This window comes from Dreissena polymorpha, chromosome 1 (genome assembly GCF_020536995.1).
Source record: "Dreissena polymorpha isolate Duluth1 chromosome 1, UMN_Dpol_1.0, whole genome shotgun sequence".
Lineage (NCBI taxonomy): Eukaryota > Metazoa > Mollusca > Bivalvia > Myida > Dreissenidae > Dreissena > Dreissena polymorpha.
The window spans coordinates 7,276,884-7,298,346 of NC_068355.1; the positions used below are offsets into that span (position 1 = coordinate 7,276,884).

The 21,463-nt window shown below is 39.6% G+C and overlaps 1 protein-coding gene across 10 annotated transcripts in view; it reads right to left on the bottom strand.

Annotated features, from left to right (window-relative positions):
- The window catches only part of LOC127869864 (unconventional myosin-XVIIIa-like), a 146,679-nt gene continuing 125,216 nt past the window's right edge, over positions 1 to 21,463 (bottom strand). For 9 of the 10 annotated variants that reach the window (XM_052412557.1, XM_052412582.1, XM_052412544.1 and 6 more), the window contains 11 exons: positions 20,853 to 21,056; positions 17,271 to 17,381; positions 16,589 to 16,712; positions 14,645 to 14,772; positions 13,697 to 13,810; positions 12,566 to 12,766; positions 11,981 to 12,118; positions 6,971 to 7,156; positions 6,558 to 6,685; positions 3,718 to 3,896; positions 1 to 3,041 (listed from right to left, as the gene is read on the bottom strand). In XM_052412557.1, coding sequence (XP_052268517.1) covers positions 3,031 to 3,041; positions 3,718 to 3,896; positions 6,558 to 6,685; positions 6,971 to 7,156; positions 11,981 to 12,118; positions 12,566 to 12,766; positions 13,697 to 13,810; positions 14,645 to 14,772; positions 16,589 to 16,712; positions 17,271 to 17,381; positions 20,853 to 21,056 — 1,524 coding nt within the window. In that variant the 3' untranslated portion in view covers positions 1 to 3,030. The remainder of the gene's footprint in view (positions 3,042 to 3,717; positions 3,897 to 6,557; positions 6,686 to 6,970; positions 7,157 to 11,980; positions 12,119 to 12,565; positions 12,767 to 13,696; positions 13,811 to 14,644; positions 14,773 to 16,588; positions 16,713 to 17,270; positions 17,382 to 20,852; positions 21,057 to 21,463) is intronic. The other variant, XM_052412537.1, reaches the window with a different exon arrangement.

Below are 21,463 nucleotides of genomic sequence, written 5' to 3' on the forward strand. Positions count from 1 at the left end.
TTTTGTTTGAGTCCTTTATTACAATATTTAGGTATTTGTTAAACAAGTTTATATTTGAATATTGATGAAATTGTGGTTATGTTTATACATAGTCCTATGTACATAGCAGAAAGCACTCATTTGTTAAAAATGCATGCATCTAATCACACTTAAAGCAACATACATGTATAGCAACACACATAATATATATTTAATTGCTAAGGCTAAATTTGATATGGATAAAGATCAATTAATAGCATTGTTAACATAACAAATACCAGCCAAATTTGTTCTTGTTTAACTAATTTTAATACGTTTAATATAAAAATGAACACAAATCAAAGCAGATTCAAACAAGAATATGTTTACACAATCTTCCTTTATTATAATTAACAAAGTTTAACAATCGATATAATAACCCTTTAACATGTTAAGCCATGAAAGGGATTGGGATCTACTACTGATATTTGCAAGAATTATCATTTAGTTATTCTAAGGCTCTTAGCCTGACACATACAAAACAAAATATGGATTACAAAACTGATTAAATTTATTGAATACATAACGTTAACAAACAAAAATGGTACACACGTTCAGCCTTGATGGAAGATGTGGGATTAACAGGATCCAACATACTTTTTTGGCATGAATAATTTCTGACCATCTTAGACAGTTGAAACCTTTAAAACATCTAAAGACAATATTTTTTAAATAAATGCACATTGAAAATACCTGTAATAATACACCATAGATATTCCCAACCAGTAAAAACTTTGAAAATATCAGACTTGCCTGATTATTTGACAGAAAAATTGAATGTCATGAAAAGCAGATCCGACAATATTTACTTGTCCCAAAACAAAAAAAAAATATCATTAAAAGATGAGTACCAGTAAGTAGAAATAAGGTATATAATAACATAAAGGACACGTATATCACAGCTTCCAATCTGCATAAAATACAAGATTCTGTCTCTCTGTCATTGAAAAGAGAAATGAGCCTGTAGTGTTTTTCCCAGGCCATTTTAGCGTGGCGAAAAGCCACGCCGCCCTCCCGGATCGCCACGCTGCCCTTTTCAAAGGCAAATTTCGCCACGCGCCCTTTTTTTCAAAGGCAAATTTCGCCACGGGCCCTTATTGATAACATCTTTATTGCCTTACGATCTAACTTGGTCTGCAAAATCAGCTTCCTTGATTGTCTGTGACGCTCCGACTGTGCTTGATTTACTCGAGAGACGTCAACGTCTAATCGACTATATTTAATTGAGCAGATTTAATCTATAACAGTGCTCGATTTATAGGTAGGTCTTACTGACTGCTCCAAAGCTGTGAATTAGTCATGCGTGAATAACCCCGTGTCAGTATCAATCGATAATGCCGGAGGCTGTGTTATACCAAGCGCACTTTTCGCTCGGCAATGTGTACTCCTCCACGATATAATCATTTCTTCGGAGACTTTTGATGAAAAACTCGATGTTATTCTCGTGACAATTGTGCTTTGCATGCATTATTCAGTTAGATCTATATCAAAACATATATTTTTTTACGCATAATTACATTTAAATTCACAAACTTTATCGTTTTCGTCTTTAAGATAATTAGATCTAATTATTGAAATAATTACTGAGACGTATACCAATTTCACAAATGCGAATCGCGTATACGATTTAACGTTGCTATGCGCACCTGTCGCTTACATCATTTGACATTTCATCAACATGGCGGACTATACAGAATTAAATTGTGACTCGTCAAAAATGGCAAATAAAGTCGTAAACGATCGAATTAACGATGGAGATTATACATTAAGAAGGAATTAATGAAATGTCTGTGATAATCAACGATGCATAAACATGTTTTAGATAGCAACAACATTATCTATTTATTTGTAATCTACTAGGTGGATGTATGTCACGGAAATGAGTTTTCGCATATTGTAAGCGATCAATTTACTCGCAATTTTATTTTAAACATCTGTCGAGATTATTGTTAGAACATGGGATAAGACAAATATGGTTTCATTTATATGTTAGTGGATCTGTGTATAATCAGATTCATATCATATATTGCTTTATTATGTTTGTCGTGCTGTACAGTTTATTGAAACAGCATGGAACTTAAATGTACATTGCAAGGTAAATATATTAATATAAATCATAGTAAGTTAAATACATCTTTTACCATTAAATGTGCTTTTTTATGTTATTTTTTCCACAGCTGCTTCTGATGTGTTTAATGTTTCCCCGTAATTCAGGTATTCAGGGAACGTTTTTGCCCTTTTTTGCCTAAACTGCGCGCTAAAATGCCCTTTTTGAAAGTAATGCGCCATGCCCATTTGCCCTCCTGGGAAAAACACTAAATGAGGCAGTTAGTACACAAACGATGTTAAATGTACAACTTGTTAAAGTTCCAATTTTTACTCGGACAAATACACATTTTTTACTGAATATGTTTTCAAGATTTTGACAAATAATAAATTCATGTCTGCATACATATTTGCTTCATACAAAATGTGTGTTGAAGCAAAATAGAAATCTATGAAATACAAACATCACCTTTTGATAAGTCTTCAAACAAAACAATATTACTAATACAGAATACATGACAATTTCTTAAGATTATGCTACTTGTTACACTTCATGTGTGTTATAAAAAAATGTATTTTATATTTGCGTAACAGCCAAGCAGTAAACTGTTAAGATTCTATGAATTGATAATTTAACCAACGCTTGTCAACAACTGACATTTTATTTGACTGAAATAACACTATTCCCAATTTCATCAAGAAATTTTGATGCAAACCAAATACAACAAGGTACCCAATACAACAAGGCCTGCCTGAACAACAACGTAAGGCCACCCCTGCACAGAGAGTATACATTATAACTTATACAGCAATTCAGAACCATCCCATAAAAGGTCTCTCAGATGTTGTCAAGTAGCTTTCCAGGCCCCTGTTTAGGGGTCAGTCATTGCGTTCAGTGGTTGTCTTAGTTGCACGTTCCCGGAATAATAAAACATAGGAAAAACGACTCCTAGCACAAGATTACTGTCAAATCTCACCTGGAAATAAAAAGGCAGACAATTTTGTCATCCACATTAAGCAGAATAACTTGAGTGTGATTACATCAGGATAGCATCAGAATCATTAACATTTCTGAAATTACTTAATCAATAGAAATAGATCCATTCTTCATCAACATTTAAAATGTTTGAAATTTACTGGATTACATATTATGGTGGGTATACCTCATTTAGAGTTTTATATGATCTGTCATATCATTGTACAATAATTCGTCTTTTTCAATACATGCATTCTGGTCATGAGCTCCTCTGTTGGCAGAAGAGACCATGTGACTTTATAGCGCACAGCATAGATCATGACCAGACTGCGTGATTATACAGCATAGATCATGACCAGACTGCGTGATTGTACAGGCTAGTCTATAGCGCACAGCTTAGATCATGACCAGACTGCGTGATGTACAAGCTGGTCTGTAGCATACATCATAGATCATGACCAGACTGCGTAATTGTACCGGCTGGTCAGGGGCCATGATGGATGCATATGGCACAAGACCTATTTTGACCAGTGTAATGTGTTTATGTTGCGTTACAAATCACACACTCATGCAAATATAATTATCTACAACAAACATTCTGGCATGCAAAATAGATGCACAGTTAGAAAAAACACATACAAAACTAACATAATAATAAGTGAACTATGCATACATACTATGGTCAAAATGATTGGTTAATCTTGGACTAGAGAGGGTATCGGTCAAAAAACTAGACGATGACGTTAATCGTGACCTGGTTTCACTGTCGTAACTTCGCTGACGACTGATGAGAGGTGAGCGTTTATTATTGGATAAATGTGACTCAACATCTGAATCAGAGTTGTCGTCTATCTCGCTGCAACAAGACAATGGGAACATACAATGCATTCGTACAAACAGACACAGACAAAAAAATATAGTCATGCTCTATGAAAATGGGACTTAATGCAGGGACGACACTTGGCGCACATACATCAAGCCCCGTTCCCAGGGCCTAGCTCATTTACATTACCATAATCATGTTCTTCTCTTTCCATTACAATTATTAAAATATCCAACACAGTGTCACACAAATGGTAATATCTAACTTTATTCATATTGATTTTTTTTATTGAACACACCTTCAATCAAAAAGCAGACTTTTTCAGAAAATACATGTTTATTCTGTGCAAAAGGTAAGTTTATATGAGTCATGTTCTGAGAAAACTGGGCATAATGCATGTGCGTAAAGTGTCGTCCCAGATTAGCCTGTGTAGTCCGCAAAGGCTAATTAGGGACGACACTTTCCGTCTAAATTGGATTTTTGCTAAGAAGAGACTTCATTTAAACAAAAAATGTCATACCAGCGGAAAGTGTCGGCCCTGATTAGCCTGTGAGGACTGCACAGGTTAATCTGGGATGACACTTTACGCACATGCATTAGGCCCAGTTTTCTCAGAACATGACTCATATTTAGAAGGAGACTTTGTCTCAATAGGTGAACAAAAAACAAGAAGTTTTAAGCTTATGTATAATAGTTCACAACACAGAGGACCATCATATTTCATGTTCATTTAATCAGCAGTTTGTATTGGAAATTGCTTTACACTATGAACTGAAAACCTGTTTAGATATTGGTGATGTTGAGAACAAAGATTTACAATTTGACAACTAAGAACATGGTGAAATTACAAAAACACATGGAGGCATTCACAACCTGTGGGTATAGTGTCAACAAAAAACACAATGTGCCGACAGGAAAACAAATGTATTAAGTAATACAAGCACACAGTAAGTTCCTCACTGGTTTTGGTGATAATAAAAATTATTAAATTCAAACAGCATTCTATATTTAAGTCAACTGTTGTTTAAAATTATGTAAAATCCAATGTCCATTCTTTTAACTAACCACAAGTTAAAAACTACGATATACTTGCCTTATTAACTATTATTATTATTATTATATCTATTATTATTGCTTCTATTATTAATTTACCAGTATTATTAATAATATTATTGTTGTTATTATTATTATTATTAGTTCTATTCTTAATTTTGAAGCTTCATATATCGCTAAAAGTATTAAAACTCGAAGCACAATATCTTTAATACTACTCTGCATGTAACTGAGATCCATAATTTACCAAGGGAAAATTCCACTATGTTCTCAGAAACATTCTCTACTGGTTTGTCTTCCTTGTCACTAGTCATGAATAATACATTTTGCATATAACATTTAACCCACTAATGCCTAGCGTCTAGAAAAAAGGCCTTCGCAAACAGCGTAAATCCTGATGAAACGTCACATGATGCGGTGTCTCATCAGAGTCTGGGCTGTTTGCTTAAAGGAATTTCTGTAAGAAGTATTCTAAATATAAAAATAATTATACTAGACATCCCTAATTTTGGAAATAAATTGATCCAATTTAGAAGGATGGGAGATTCCACTAGGCATAAATGGGTTAAGATTGTTATTGGTATATAATCTTATTGACATCACAACATACACTAAAACAAAAAGTACAATGTTCAGCATCTAAATAATGAAGTTTTCTCTACAATTTAATTAGTTTGCTTGCAAAGTTTGCGTAAACACCAAGTAAATTTAATATCTGTTCCTAGTTTAACTAAGAAGAAGACCTGAAAGGCTCAAAGTCGCTCACCTGTGATACAAAGGAACTGACATGTTATGTGAAGCCCAAGATATCATAAGAACAAATGTTTTGACCAAGTTTCATGAAAAGTTTACTATAAATGTTACTTTAATAGTGCTTACAAGGTTTTACTATTGCCATCTAAGCATAACTTCCTTGCTCCCTGGCTGCCATGTTTTTCAACAGACCAGAACTTTTTTCAAACTCATCCAAGATATCATTAAAACAAATGTTCTGATGATGATTAGACAATAAATATGACTTTCAGAGTGTTAACAAATTTTTACTATAGCGATATATGGAAAAATGCCCCAACCCTGGCCGCCATGTTTTTCAACCAACCTTAACCATTTTCAAACTCGTGTCATAAAGATTGCACAATATATGTGGACTCTAAAGGGTTAACAAAAATTTACTATAACCATATATAGCCATATGAGGAAAAATGCCCCGTCCCCTGGTGGCCATGTTTTTCAAGCAACCCGACCCATTTTCGCACTCGTCCAAGATATCATTGAGACAAATCTAACCAAATTACATAAAGATCGGAATAAAATATGGCCTCAAGAGTGTTAACAAGGTTTTACTATAGCCATATAAGGAAAAATGCCCAGCCCCCTGGGGGCCTTGTTTTTCAATCAACCAGAACCATTTTTGAACTCGTACAAGATATCATTGGGACAAATCTTCTGAGCAAATTTCATGAAGATCAGACAACAAATTTGGCCTCTAGAGTGATAACAAGGCAAATGTTAATGCCGCACAATGCACAAAGGACAAAAGGCGATCACAAAAGCTCTCCATGACCACATTGTGCTAAGGTGAGCTACAAAAAAAAAGCACTTCAAATTAACAGACATAAAACAACAATACAGTTTATTTACCTGTCTGAAAAATCCGTGTCAATGCCCTCTTCCAGGGCTGCCTGTAGGTCAGATATTCTCTTAAACGCCAACTTTAGGTCAGACTGGTTTTGCTCAAAATCGGACTCCAGTTCAGCAACTTTGTTCTCCTGTTCAGAATAAATGTTTATTAACTATTGTCTTCTCTGTGTTGCGAATAACTGCTGGTTAAGTTAAATTTAAAAAAACAGTTTAATTTTTTGTCACGAGTTTAAAAAAAAAAATAAAAAAATTACTGACATTAAAGGCATCAAGAACTTAAAGAAATTTTGAGAATTACTTGACACTTCAGTAAATAAATAATAAACGAGTATCAACATGAACGAAAATCACAAACTCCACATAAAGGCACAGTAAAGACTTCAAAAAAAGTTTTTATGTTTTGCTTCACTCACATTCTCTTTATACTTGTGTGCCATTTCCATCTCTCGTTTCTGTACGTCTGAGAACTCGTCCCGGAGGTCACGAAGCTGTCGCTGCACCCGCTTGATGTTCTCCTCAGCCTGTGCCTTGGCTGTGTTCAGCTGCTCCTTCTCCTCTGTCACACGCTCACATTGCTCCTTAGTGCGACCCAACTGAACCTGCGGGGAAAATGGGGAATACTTAGGTCAACAGCACGATTCCAATTATGTGAAGATGGGTTTGATTCCATAAGCGTACAGCCAGACTAGCCTGCGCATTTGCACAGTTTGGTTGGTTTATTGCAACCCTGTCCACTATAATTGTATCGCACTACCGGACTGCACAAATGCACAGGCTGGTCTGGAGCTAGGCTGGCCAATATGACCTATTTTGTATGGACCTCAAATCTAAAAATTTATAATAATAAGCTGGTTGAATGAAAAATAAGATTTGAAATTTATAGCCATGCATACTCCAAACAAACATGATTGAAAGTGAAAAAATGTACAAGTAAAGTACAAGTAAGACACTCAAATACAGAAAACGTAGGTCATAGCTATCTTGTAAGAGAATAACTGTTCAATTCATATGTAGACTAAACAAGAGCACCGCATAACGGGTGCCATGCTCGGCTGCGAAAGCTTGTCAATTTTTTTTTTTTTAAAGAGGTCACAGTGACCTAGACCTTTGACCCAACAAGAGATGTGTTTGTCAGAAACACAATGCCCCCTACTGCGCCGCATTGAAATAAAATTTCTCAATTTTTACTTATCATTTGGCAGGTATAGAAATAATCTCCCTTTAAAGGTTATTTCTTCTCTTGAATTTTGTCCAATCCAACCGGGGGGGGGGGGGGGGGGGGTCTCAGAGTCAATTATGACCATGTCAGACATCACTGACAACCAAAGCCTGTGGTTTAAAAGAGATCATAGCCAGAGTTGATCATGTATCTATGGACATAAGTCCACAGGTATGTAATGAACATCAAAGAAATTATAATTATATCATTTAAAAAAAAGCTTTGACAGATCAATCATTTGGGTTATAAATAATCAAAATAATAAATCTGTACAGTAACTGTGACAAGAACTTCAATTCTTGGTAAGGAAATATATAATATGAGAATTATAATTATATAAATTACTTCCCTTGACAATAATTGTCTGTAACAAATTTCTATTTTTAGTAGCAAATAATTAAAAGCCACTACCGTGACTGTAGATTCACCACTCAAAATGTGCAGCTCCATGAGATACACATGCATGCCAAATATATAAAGTGGCTATGTTCTATATTGAATAATTTTCTCCCTTTTTAAAGCTTATTACTTCCCTTAAATCTGTATTTTTTACCATAGACCTTAAAGGATGACCTTGACCTTTTACCACAATGTGTTTATCAGAAACACAATGTCGCCTACTGCGCCGCTTTGATTTATTTAACAAAAATATATACGCGGGCAGGTCAGATAACTATGTCCATTTAAAGCTTATTACTTCCCTTGACTTTTTTTTTGCACCCTAGACCTTGAAGGATGATGTTCACCTTGAAATTTTACCACTCAAAATGTGCAGCTCCATGAGATACACATGTATGCCAAATATCAAGGTGCTACCTTAAATATTCAAAAAGTTATGGCCAATGTTAAGGTTTTAGCACATCTCCTACGTCAGACGACGGACAGCGGACGACGAGCTGGTTATGACAATAGCTCGGGTTTTCTTCGAAAACAGCCTTGCTAAAAAATGCTGTTTTGACTTTTATAAAGATTTACCTCTTAGTTGATTGTCTCTGGGATACAATAACCCACCATGATTGTACACATAAGATTTACCCCCTAGTTGATTGTCACTGGGATACAATAACCCACCATGATGGTACACATAAGATGAACCCCCTAGTTGATTGTCACTGGGATACAATAACCCACCATGATGGTACACATAAGATGTACCCCCTAGTTGATTGTCACTGGGATACAATAACCCACCGTGATGGTACACATAAGATTTACCCCCTAGTTGATTGTCACTGGGATACAATAACCCACCATAATGGTACACATAAGATGTACCCTCTAGTTGATTGTCACTGGGATACAATAACCACCATGATGGTACACATAAGATGTACCCCCTAGTTGACTGTCACTGGGATACAATACCCACCATGATGGTACACATAAGATGTACCCCCTAGTTGATTGTCACTGGGATACAATAACCCACCATGATGGTACACATAAGATTTACCCCCTAGTTGATTGTCACTGGGATACAATAACCCACCATAATGGTACACATAAGATGTACCCTCTAGTTGATTGTCACTGGGATACAATAACCACCATGATGGTACACATAAGATGTACCCCCTAGTTGATTGTCTCTGGGATACAATAACCACCATGATGGTACACATAAGATGTACCCCCTAGTTGATTGTCTCTGGGATACAATAACCCACCATAATGGTACACATAAGATGTACCCCCCAGTTGATTGTCTCTGGGATACAATAACCACCATGATGGCACACATAAGATGAACCCCCTAGTTGATTGTCACTGGGATACAATAACCCACCATGATGGTACACATAAGATGTACCCCCTAGTTGATTGTCACTGGGATACAATAACCCACCGTGATGGTACACATAAGATTTACCCCCTAGTTGATTGTCACTGGGATACAATAACCCACCATAATGGTACACATAAGATGTACCCTCTAGTTGATTGTCACTGGGATACAATAACCACCATGATGGTACACATAAGATGTACCCCCTAGTTGATTGTCACTGGGATACAATAACCCACCATGATGGTACACATAAGATGTACCCCCTAGTTTATTGTCACTGGGATACAATAACCCACCATGATGGTACACATAAGATTTACCCCCTAGTTGATTGTCACTGGGATACAATAACCCACCATAATGGTACACATAAGATGTACCCTCTAGTTGATTGTCACTGGGATACAATAACCACCATGATGGTACACATAAGATGTACCCCCTAGTTGATTGTCTCTGGGATACAATAACCACCATGATGGTACACATAAGATGTACCCCCTAGTTGATTGTCTCTGGGATACAATAACCCACCATAATGGTACACATAAGATGTACCCCCTAGTGGATTGTCTCTGGGATACAATAACCACCATGATGGTACACATAAGATGTACCCCCTAGTTGATTGTCTCTGGGATACAATAACCCACCATAATGGTACACATAAGATGTACCCCCTAGTTGATTGTCACTGGGATACAATAACCCACCATAATGGTACACATAAGATGTACCCTCTAGTTGATTGTCTCTGGGATACAATAATCCACCATGATGGTACACATAAGATGTACCCCCTAGTTGATTGTCTCTGGGATACAATAACCCACCATAATGGTACACATAAGATGTTCCCTCTAGTTGATTGTCACTGGGATACAATAACCCACCATGATGGTACACATAAAATTTACCCCCTAGTTGATTGTCTCTGGGATACAATAACCCACCATGATGGTACACATAAGATGTATCCTGTAGTTGATTGTCACTGGGATACAATAACCCACCATGATGGTACACATAAGATGTACCCCCTAGTTGATTGTCTCTGGGATACAATAACCCACCATGATGGTACACATAAGATGTACCCCCTAGTTGATTGACTCTGGGATACAATAACCCACCATGATGGTACACATAAGATTAACCCCCTAGTTGATTGTCACTGGGATACAATAACCCACCATGATGGTACACATAAGATTTACCCCCTAGTTGATTGTCACTGGGATACAATAACCCACCATAATGGTACACATAAGATGTACCCTCTAGTTGATTGTCACTGGGATACAATAACCACCATGATGGTACACATAAGATGTACCCCCTAGTTGATTGTCTCTGGGATACAATAACCACCATGATGGTACACATAAGATGTACCCCCTAGTTGATTGTCTCTGGGATACAATAACCCACCATAATGGTACACATAAGATGTACCCCCTAGTTGATTGTCTCTGGGATACAATAACCACCATGATGGTACACATAAGATGTACCCCCTAGTTGATTGTCTCTGGGATACAATAACCCACCATAATGGTACACATAAGATGTACCCCTAGTTGATTGTCTCTGGGATACAATAACCCACCATAATGGTACACATAAGATGTACCCCCTAGTTGATTGTCTCTGGGATACAATAATCCACCATGATGGTACACATAAGATGTACCCCCTAGTTGATTGTCTCTGGGATACAATAACCCACCATAATGGTACACATAAGATGTTCCCTCTAGTTGATTGTCACTGGGATACAATAACCCACCATGATGGTACACATAAAATTTACCCCCTAGTTGATTGTCTCTAGGATACAATAACCCACCATGATGGTACACATAAGATGTATCCTGTAGTTGATTGTCACTGGGATACAATAACCCACCATGATGGTACACATAAGATGTACCCCCTAGTTGATTGTCTCTGGGATACAATAACCCACCATGATGATACACATAAGATGTACCCCCTAGTTGATTGTCTCTGGGATACAATAACCCACCATGATGGTACACATAAGATTAACCCCCTAGTTGATTGTCACTGGGATACAATAACCCACCATGATGGTACACATAAGATTTACCCCCTAGTTGATTGTCACTGGGATACAATAACCAACCATGATGGTACACATAAGATTTACACCCTAGTTGATTGTCACTGGAATACAATAACCCACCATGATGGTACACATAAGATTTACCCCCTAGTTGATTGTCTCTGGGATACAATAACCCACCATGATGGTACACATAAGATGTACCCCCTAGTTGATTGTTTTGGGATACAATAACCCACCATGATGGTACACATAAGATGTACCCCCTAGTTGATTGTTTTGGGATACAATAACCCACCATGATGGTACACATAAGCATGTTCTACCTCCAGCCTGTGTTTGTTGGTGGTCTCCAGCTCTAGTTTGGTTTCGAGGTCTCTAATCTTGTTCTCGAGTCTCTGTACTGCAGTCTTGTCTACGCTGTTCTCCTCAAAAGTCTGCACTCGAGACTTCAGGTCGTTCACCTGGGCAATTGAGTTGGTGTACTTATTAATGCAAAATTTTGCGGCAATTAGAATTTAATGCTTTTAAGATATTATGCAATTAGAAGTCTATCTTGAAAGATAACAATATTTAAGTACATATTCTCTCCATGAAACAGACATGAAAGGTTTCTAAATAAACATATAGCTTTCAACAGATTCCAGCTTAAATAAATTGTTTACCAAAAAAAAAAGTTAAATAAAACTTAATTAAATTTTTCCCAGATCTCCAACACTTACCGGTATAACACTACAAAATTCCAATCAATCTTTCAAATAACCACCCAAGCCTTGTCAACTTCTGTATCTGTCTCTATTGTAAAACCCAGGATTTTCTTTATTCGTTATTTTATTGGGGAGCTAGGGGAGATATATCAACACAAACTGACGTGGGAGATGAGAAGGTACACTACTCTCCTGCCCCTTTACCTCAGACTTGAGTTTGTCCCTCTCGGTGACCAGTTCCTCAATCTGTTGCAGACGGTCGTTGAGGGTGATCTGGTCGAGGGACTGCTGCTGTACCACAGCCTTGTACTTCTTCAAGATGTCCGCCATGTCCTCCTCATTCTCCTCCAGCTGGGACTGCAGCTCTGTCTTCTCCCGTAGCAACGCCATAGACTTGTTCTCAGTCTGAAACAAAATATTTGAGTCACGTTCTGAGAAAACTGAACATAATGCATGTGCGTAAAGTGTCGTCCCAGATTAGTCTGTGCAGTCCACACAGGCTAATCAGGGACGACACTTGCCGCTTTTATGGTATTTTTCGTTTCAAGGAAGTCCATACCGAAAATCAAGTTTAGGCGGACAGTGTTGTCCCTGATTAGCCTGTTCGGACTGCACAGGCTAATCATGGACGACACTTTACGCACATGCATTAAGCCCATTTTTTTTTCCGAACACGACTCATTTAATTACATGAGACATGCTTGGCCAGGATTAGCCTATGAAGTCAACAATGGCTTATTAGGGACAACACTTTCTGCTTTTTTTTAAAATGTTTGTTTAAAGGAATTATCTTCTTAGCAAATTTCCAGTTAAAGTGAAAAGTGTGGTCCCTGATAAGCCTGTGTGGACTGCACAAGCTAATCTGGGACATCACTTTATGCACATGCATTAACTCCAATAATACCAAAACCAGGCACATATATTGCATATTTTATTATTGATATTATAATTATTTTACCTCAATTGTTAATTAATACTTGTACATCTTTCACAACATTATTGTTATAAACCATGGCATTTGAATGTCATAAAATCCCAATCAGGCTATAATTGTCAATAAACATCATGTTTAGGTCTAAAAAAAGTAATATAGATTAACCAAAAAAAATCCTTTAAGCTGGTTATTGACTGTGTAGTCCGTAGAGGCCTATCAGGGACAACACTTTCAGCTTTAATGGAAATGTTCGTTTAAAAGAAGTATCTCCGAAATGAAAATCCAAGTTAAGGCGGAAAGTGTCATCCCAGATGAGCCTGTGAGAACTGCTGCACAGGCTAATCTGGGATGACACTATACGGACATGCATTAAGTCCAGACTCAATACATCCCGTACAAACCTCTTGCTTAGACTTGAAGACATCGTCCAGCTGTTGCTGCAGGTCGGCCAACTCCAGCTCCATCGTCTTCTTGGCCTTGATGGCTGCAGCTGACGAAAACTCCAGGTCCTCCAGCTAAGTAATAAGGAGCATTATACGAGACGTGTTCTGAGAAAACTGGGCTTAATTCATGAGCGTAAAGTGTCTTCCCTGATTAGCCTGTGCGGACTGCACAGGCTAATCTGGGAAGAAACATTACGCACAAGCATTATGCCTAGTTTTCTCAGAACACGGCTCATACAGACTTACTAAACTGTTTCTCATCGTTCAAGTTTTCATAAATGGTAAACAAAACTATTCTATATACTTGTTTGAAATTTAGAATATGCCACAAACATTTCATCTTAAGAAAGTCATAAAAAGTTGTAATCAATATTTAGACATAAATAAATAATACAGTCAATCTTGTGGATGCGACGACTTGAGAATTAAGCAACCTTTGTCTTTGTCCCCCCCTCTCTCCCCATCGAGTGTTTTCACCCTATTTTGACATTGTATTAAGCAAGTCTCGTCTTACGCAACCAGAGACGTCTGATTTTTCAGTATTTTGATGTCCAAATATTCAATTTTGTGACCACATGGTGATTGAATTTAATATCTGGATTATTTCATATAGTTTAAACGTTGAACAAGATAGTTGTGTCACAGAATCGGTCTATGAATTTGATACTGACGATGATTTTTCTTTTTTTCCAGAATGCTCTTTTTTATTTAAAGACCACTTTTGGTTACTCCCTTTTGTGGTCTCTTAAAAACAATATTGACTGTACATATATCAACAACCCCAAACCCCCCACCCCACCGCAAAAACAACAACATTAATTCATTGCCAAATCAACCAATTTTAAAGAAACATATAGAACAATGTTATTTCTATGATTGCTTGCGATGCTGCCTCATGTTTGTTACCTGGTTCCTGAGCTGCCTCACTTGATTCTTGGAGCCCTCTCCCGTCTTCTGTTTTTGGAGCACCACCTCTGCATCTTTCAGAAGAGCCTTCGTTCTCCTCAAGTCACGCCGCAAACGCTTCTCTGCATCTGGAATCACAACACTTTCTGTTAATTATAATCACAGATTAAAATAGATTCAAGTTAAAAACAGCAACAAAATACACATGCAATCTGTAATTTGACAACAATTTATGAGCTTTTCTCTTTGAGCTCATGGTTTGATACCAAATGTAAATAGTGTTTGGAAATACTTTCAGACTTAAACTTATTCTGCTAACATACCGTCACATATTAAAACTGCACTTTGTTAGGATTGAGCTGTGACAGGCTCCAAAGTATGATCATCATGTATACTGGCCACATACCTTTGTCCCTGTTGACTGCCTACTGGCTGCCTACCTTTGTCCCTGTTGACTGCCTATTGGCCACATACCTTTGCCCCTGTTGACTGCCTACTGGCCACATACCTTTGTCCCTGTTGACTGCCTACTGGCTACATACCTTTGCCCCTGTTGACTGCCTACAGGCTGCCTACCTTTGTCCCTGTTGACTGCCTACTGACTCCCTACCTTTGTCCCTGTTGACTGCCTACAGGCTGCCTACCTTTGTTCCTGTTGACTGCCTACTGGCTGCCTACCTTTGTCCCTGTTGACTGCCTACTGACTCTCTACCTTTGTCCCTGTTGACTGCCTACTGGCCACATACCTTTGCCCCTGTTTACTGCCTACAGGCTGCCTACCTTTGTCCCTGTTGACTGCCTACTGGCTGCCTACCTTTGTCGCTGTTGACTGACTACTGCCTACCTTTGCCCCTGTTGACTGCCTACAGGCTGCCTACCTTTGTCCCTGTTGACTGCCTACTGACTCCCTACCTTTGTCCCTGTTGACTGCCTACGGGCTGCCTACCTTTGTCCCTGTTGACTGCCTACTGGCTGCCTACCTTTGTCCCTGTTGACTGCCTACTGGCCACATACCTTTGCCCCTGTTGACTGCCTACAGGCTGCCTACCTTTGTCCCTGTTGACTGCCTACTGACTCCCTACCTTTGTCCCTGTTGACTGCCTACTGGCTGCCTGCCTTTGCCCCTGTTGACTGCCTACAGGCTGCCTACCTTTGTCCCTGTTGACTGCCTACTGACTCCCTACCTTTGTCCCTGTTGACTGCCTACTGGCTGCCTACCTTTGTCCCTGTTGACTGCCTACTGGCTGCCTACCTTTGTCCCTGTTGACTGCCTACTGGCTGCCTACCTTTGTCCCTGTTGACTGTCTACTGGCTGCCTACCTTTGCCCCTGTTGACTGCCTACAGGCTGCCTACCTTTGTCCCTGTTGACTGCCTACTGACTTCCTACCTTTGTCCCTGTTGACTGCCTACTAGCTGCCTACCTTTGTCCCTGTTGACTGCCTACTGGCTGCCTATCTTTGCCCCTGTTGACTGCCTACTGGCTGCCTACCTTTGTCCCTGTTGACTGCCTACTGGCTGCCTACCTTTGTCCCTGTTGACTGCCTACTGGCTGCCTACCTTTGTCCCTGTTGACTGCCTACTGGCTGCCTACCTTTGTCCCTGTTGACTGCCTACTGGCTGCCTACCTTTGTCCCTGTTGACTGCCTACTGGCTGCCTACCTTTGTCCCTGTTGACTGCCTACTGGCTGCCTACCTTTGTCCCTGTTAACTGCCTGCTGGCTCCATACCTTTGTCCCTGTTGACTGCCTACCTTTGTCCCTATTGACTGCTTACCTTTGTCCATGTTGGCTGCCTACTGACTGCCTACCTTTGTCCCTGTTGACTGCCTACTGGCTGCTTACCTTTGTCCCTGTTGACTGCCTACTGACTCCCTACCTTTGTCCCTGTTGACTGCCTACTGGCTCCCTACCTTTGTCTCTGTTGACTGCCTACTGGCTGCCTACCTTTGTCCCTGTTGACTGCCTGTCCTTGCACCTCCCCCAGCCTCTGCTCCAGGTCCCTGTTCTTCTGCAGCAGCATTTTGCGCTCCTCATACTCCTCCTCAATCTGGCTCTCCATCTGCTTCAACTGGAAACGGACAAACAGGTACATGCCAAACGCAAAAATACAAGCATTAAAATGCCTTAACCTTTTGCATGCTGGGAAATTTGTCGTCTGCTGAAATGCTGTCTGCTGAATTTCCAAAATTAGCATTTTTTTAATTTTTTTTAAACAATACTTTCAGAATAGCCAACAGTTTGGATCCTGATGAGACGCCACGTTCTGTGGCATCTCATCTGGATCCAAACTGTTTGCAAAGGCCTTCAAAATTCGGTTCCAGCACTGAAAGGGTTAATATAAATCTAGAACAGAGAAGCAATTACTTTACACATTCTCCAATTAAAGCCCCTCTCTGTGTCTATGCTCACATCATTTTAGAATGGCTGACGTTTAAATGCATGGGCATAAAAGGTTGTAACAGATAAGCCTGTGCAGTCTGCACAGGCTATTCGGGAAGAATTCGGGAAGAAGAGTCTCCCTTCAAACGAAAACTGCAATAAACACGTGAAGTGTTATCCCTGATTAGCCTGTGATAACTAACCTGGGGGGACACTTAAAGACATACATTTAGCCTAGCCAGTGTACCTTCTTCTGCGTGGAGAAGCGCAGGTCCTCCATTTCCTGGTCCTTCTCCTCGGCCTCCTTCAGGCTCTGCTGCCTCGCCTTCTCCAGGTTCATCTCCAGGCGGACCTTCGTCTGAAACAAAACAACACCACATTGATCAGCTCCAGACTAGAACTATGTTCATCTCCAGTCAGACCTTCGTCTGAAACAACAACAACACCATATTGCGTCGTGTTCTTATAAAACTGGGCATTATGCATGTGCGTAACGTGTCTTCCCAGATTAGCCTGTGCAGTCTGCACAGGCTAATCAGGGACAACACTTTCCGCTTTTATGAAATGTTTCGTTTAAATGAAGTCTCTTCTTAGCAAAAATCCAATTAAGGCGGAAAGTGTCGTCCCGGATTGGCCTGTGCGGACTGCACAGGCTAATCTGGGATGACACTTTACGCACATGCATTATGCCCAGTTTTCTCAGAACACGACACCATTGATTAGATTCAGACTAGAACTATCAACCTTTTTAAACAAGCAAATTAATTGAATCGATTTTTCCTTCCAAATTAATATTGTTCATGGATGGGGTCAAATCCCTTGATATATGGTATAATCATAAAGAGTATAGGGTAATTGTTTTTATGCATTGCAATTCTCCTCATTGAAACTTATACACCCATGCAGTTTCATGCTGTATCATACAAAAAACAATGGAAAATAACAATTATTTAAGAAAATGCGGATTATGGTTCTTAATCGTATCACTTCCCCTCATTAATATAAATACACCCATGACATTTTATGTTTAAGTCTTGCATTGTATCTGAGATAAAGCACTGAAAAGTTACATAATACAAAAAAGGTCGATAGCTCTTATTAAAGAAAGTGTAGGGTAATGGTTTATGTGCATGGCACTTCTTCTCTTGATCTCTACGAGCCCATGAAGTTTCATGTTGAAATGTTGTATCATACAAAAAAACTATGGAAAATAACTTTTGTTTAAGAAAGTGAAGGGTTATGGTTCTTAAGCATGGCACTTCTCATTAATATCAATACACCAATGAAGTTTCATGTTGAAGTCTTGCATGGTACCTGTGAACGATTGTAATTTAGCCTGAAATTAACGGTCGATTAACGTATTTCGTGCATCCGCCATTTTAACATTCACCATGCGAAATTAATATAAATTACGCATTTTTTTGTTTTCGTTTTATCCTTAATAGCCACAGAATTTAAATAGTTATAAAACTGCACAGGCTATTCTGGGACGACACTTTACACACAGGCATTATGCCCAGTTTTCACAGAACAAGGCCCAAGTAATGCAAGGTGTCACTGTCTCAATAAGAGGCAGAGTAGCTTCTAACCAGTCTTCACAGATGTGCTGGAGCTACGCTGGCTGCATATGCCATTAGATGCACATTGCATGACACAGTTCCCATATCAGCCTCCTAGACCCATATTGCATGACACAGTTCCCATATCAGCCTCCTAGACCCATATTGCATGACACAGTTCCCATATCAGCCTCCTAGACCAATATTGCATGACTCAGTTTCCGTATCAGCCTCCTAGACCCATATTGCATGACACAGTTCCCATATCAGCCTCCTAGACCCATATTGCATGACTCAGTTTCCATATCAGCCTCCTAGACCCATATTGCATGACACAGTTCCCATATCAGCTTCCTACACCCATATTGCATGACTCAGTTCCCATATCAGCATCCTAGACCCATATTGCATGACTCAGTTCCCATATCAGCCTCCTAGACCCATATTGCATGACTCAGTTCTCATATTGCATGACTCAGTTCCCATATAATATTGCATGACTCAGTTCCCATATCAGCCTCCTAGATCCATATTGCATGACTCAGTTCCCATATCAGCCTCTTAGACCCATATTGCATGACTCAGTTCCCATATCAGCCTCCTAGACCCATATTGCATGACTCAGTTCCCATATTGCATGACTCAGTTCCCATATTGCATGACTCAGTTCCCATATCAGCCTCCTAGATCCATATTGCATGACTCAGTTCCCATATCAGCCTCTTAGACCCATATTGCATGACTCAGTTCTCATATCAGCCTCCTAGACCCATATTGCATGAAGCAGTTCCCATATCAGCCTCCTAGACCCATATTGCATGACTCAGTTCTCATATTGCATGACTCAGTTCCCATATTGCATGACTCAGTTCCCATATCAGCCTCCTAGATCCATATTGCATGACTCAGTTCCCATATCAGCCTCTTAGACCCATATTGCATGACGCAGTTCTCATATCAGCCTCCTAGACCCATATTGCATGACTCAGTTCTCATATTGCATGACTCAGTTCTCATATCAGCCTCCTAGACCCATATTGCATGACGCAGTTCCCATATTGCATGACTCAGTTCCCATATTGCATGACTCAGTTCTCATATCAGCCTCCTAGACCCATATTGCATGACGCAGTTCTCATATCAGCCTCCTAGACCCATATTGCATGACTTAGTTCTCATATTGCATGACTCAGTTCCCATATTGCATGACTCAGTTCCCATATCAGCCTCCTAGATCCATATTGCATGACTCAGTTTCCATATCAGCCTCTTAGACCCATATTGCATGACTCAGTTCCCATATCAGCCTCCTAGACCCATATTGCATGACTCAGTTCCCATATTGCATGACTCAGTTCCCATATTGCATGACTCAGTTCCCATATCAGCCTCCTAGATCCATATTGCATGACTCAGTTCTCATATCAGCCTCCTAGACCCATATTGCATGACGCAGTTCTCAAATCAGCCACCTAGACCCATATTGCATGACGCAGTTCTCATATCAGCCACCTAGACCCATATTGCATGACTCAGTTCTCATATCAGCCTCCTAGACCCATATTGCATGACACAGTTCTCATATCAGCCACCTAGACCCATATTGCATGACTCAGTTCTCATATCAGCCACGTAGACCCATATTGCATGACTTAGTTCCTATATTGCATGACGCAGTTCTCATATCAGACTCCTAGACCCATATTGCATGACACAGTTCTCATATCAGCCACCTAGACCCATATTGCATGACTCAGTTCCCATATCAGCCTCCTAGATCCATATTGCATGACTCAGTTCCCATATCAGCCTCCTAGACCCATATTGCATGACGCAGTTCTCATATCAGCCACCTAGACCCATATTGCATGACGCAGTTCTCATATCAGCCTCCTAGACCCATATTGCATGACTCAGTTCCCATATCAGCCTCCTAGACCCATATTGCATGACTCAGTTCCCATATTGCATGACTCAGTTTCCATATCAGCCTCCTAGACCCATATTGCATGACTCAGTTCCCATATCAGCCTCCTAGACCCATATTGCATGACTCAGTTCTCATATCAGCCTCCTAGACCCATATTGCATGACTCAGTTCCCATATCAGACTCCTAGACCCATATTGCATGACTGAGTTCCCATATCAGCCTTCTAGACCCATATTGCATGACTCAGTTCCCATATCAGCCTCCCTATTGCATGACTCAGTTCCCATATCAGCCTCCTAGACCCATATTGCATGACTCATTTCCATATCAGCCTCCCACCTGCTCGAGCTGCTGTATCTGTCCAGCCTGGTCATCTAGCTCCTCCTCCTGGTCAATGACCTTGGCCTCAAGGTCAGCCTTGGCACGTTTCAAGGCTGCAACATCGTGATCGTCTTTGACTCCTGTGGAGGTCATGGACTCTGATATCTCCTTCTGCAGTCTATCATTCTTGCCCTCCGCTGACTCTAGGTCACTTTTTAATCTCTGAATCAAGGAGCAGACAATTCACAAATTTTTGCTCTCTTTTTGTTCCATTCCAGCATTTATTGGTCTATTACAACTAAAGACAAGGGACAATATTGTCACAAAACCAGGTTTTCATTGTGAAAAAAAATCTGATAAAGGGAGACAACTCAAACTGAACTTTTTAAATGAACAAACAAAATTAACACCCTTTGTAAGTTTGTTTTAAAATAAATCTATTTTTAGTCGTGGCGACCTTGACATTGGAGATATTGACGTGATTCTTTTGTGCAACACACCGTCCCATGATGGTGAACAAATGTGCCAAATGATTTTAAAATATCATAATGAATGACATAGTTATAGCCCAGACAAGCTCATTTATGGCTATTTTTTACCTTTGAACTCAAAGTGTGACCTTGACCTTG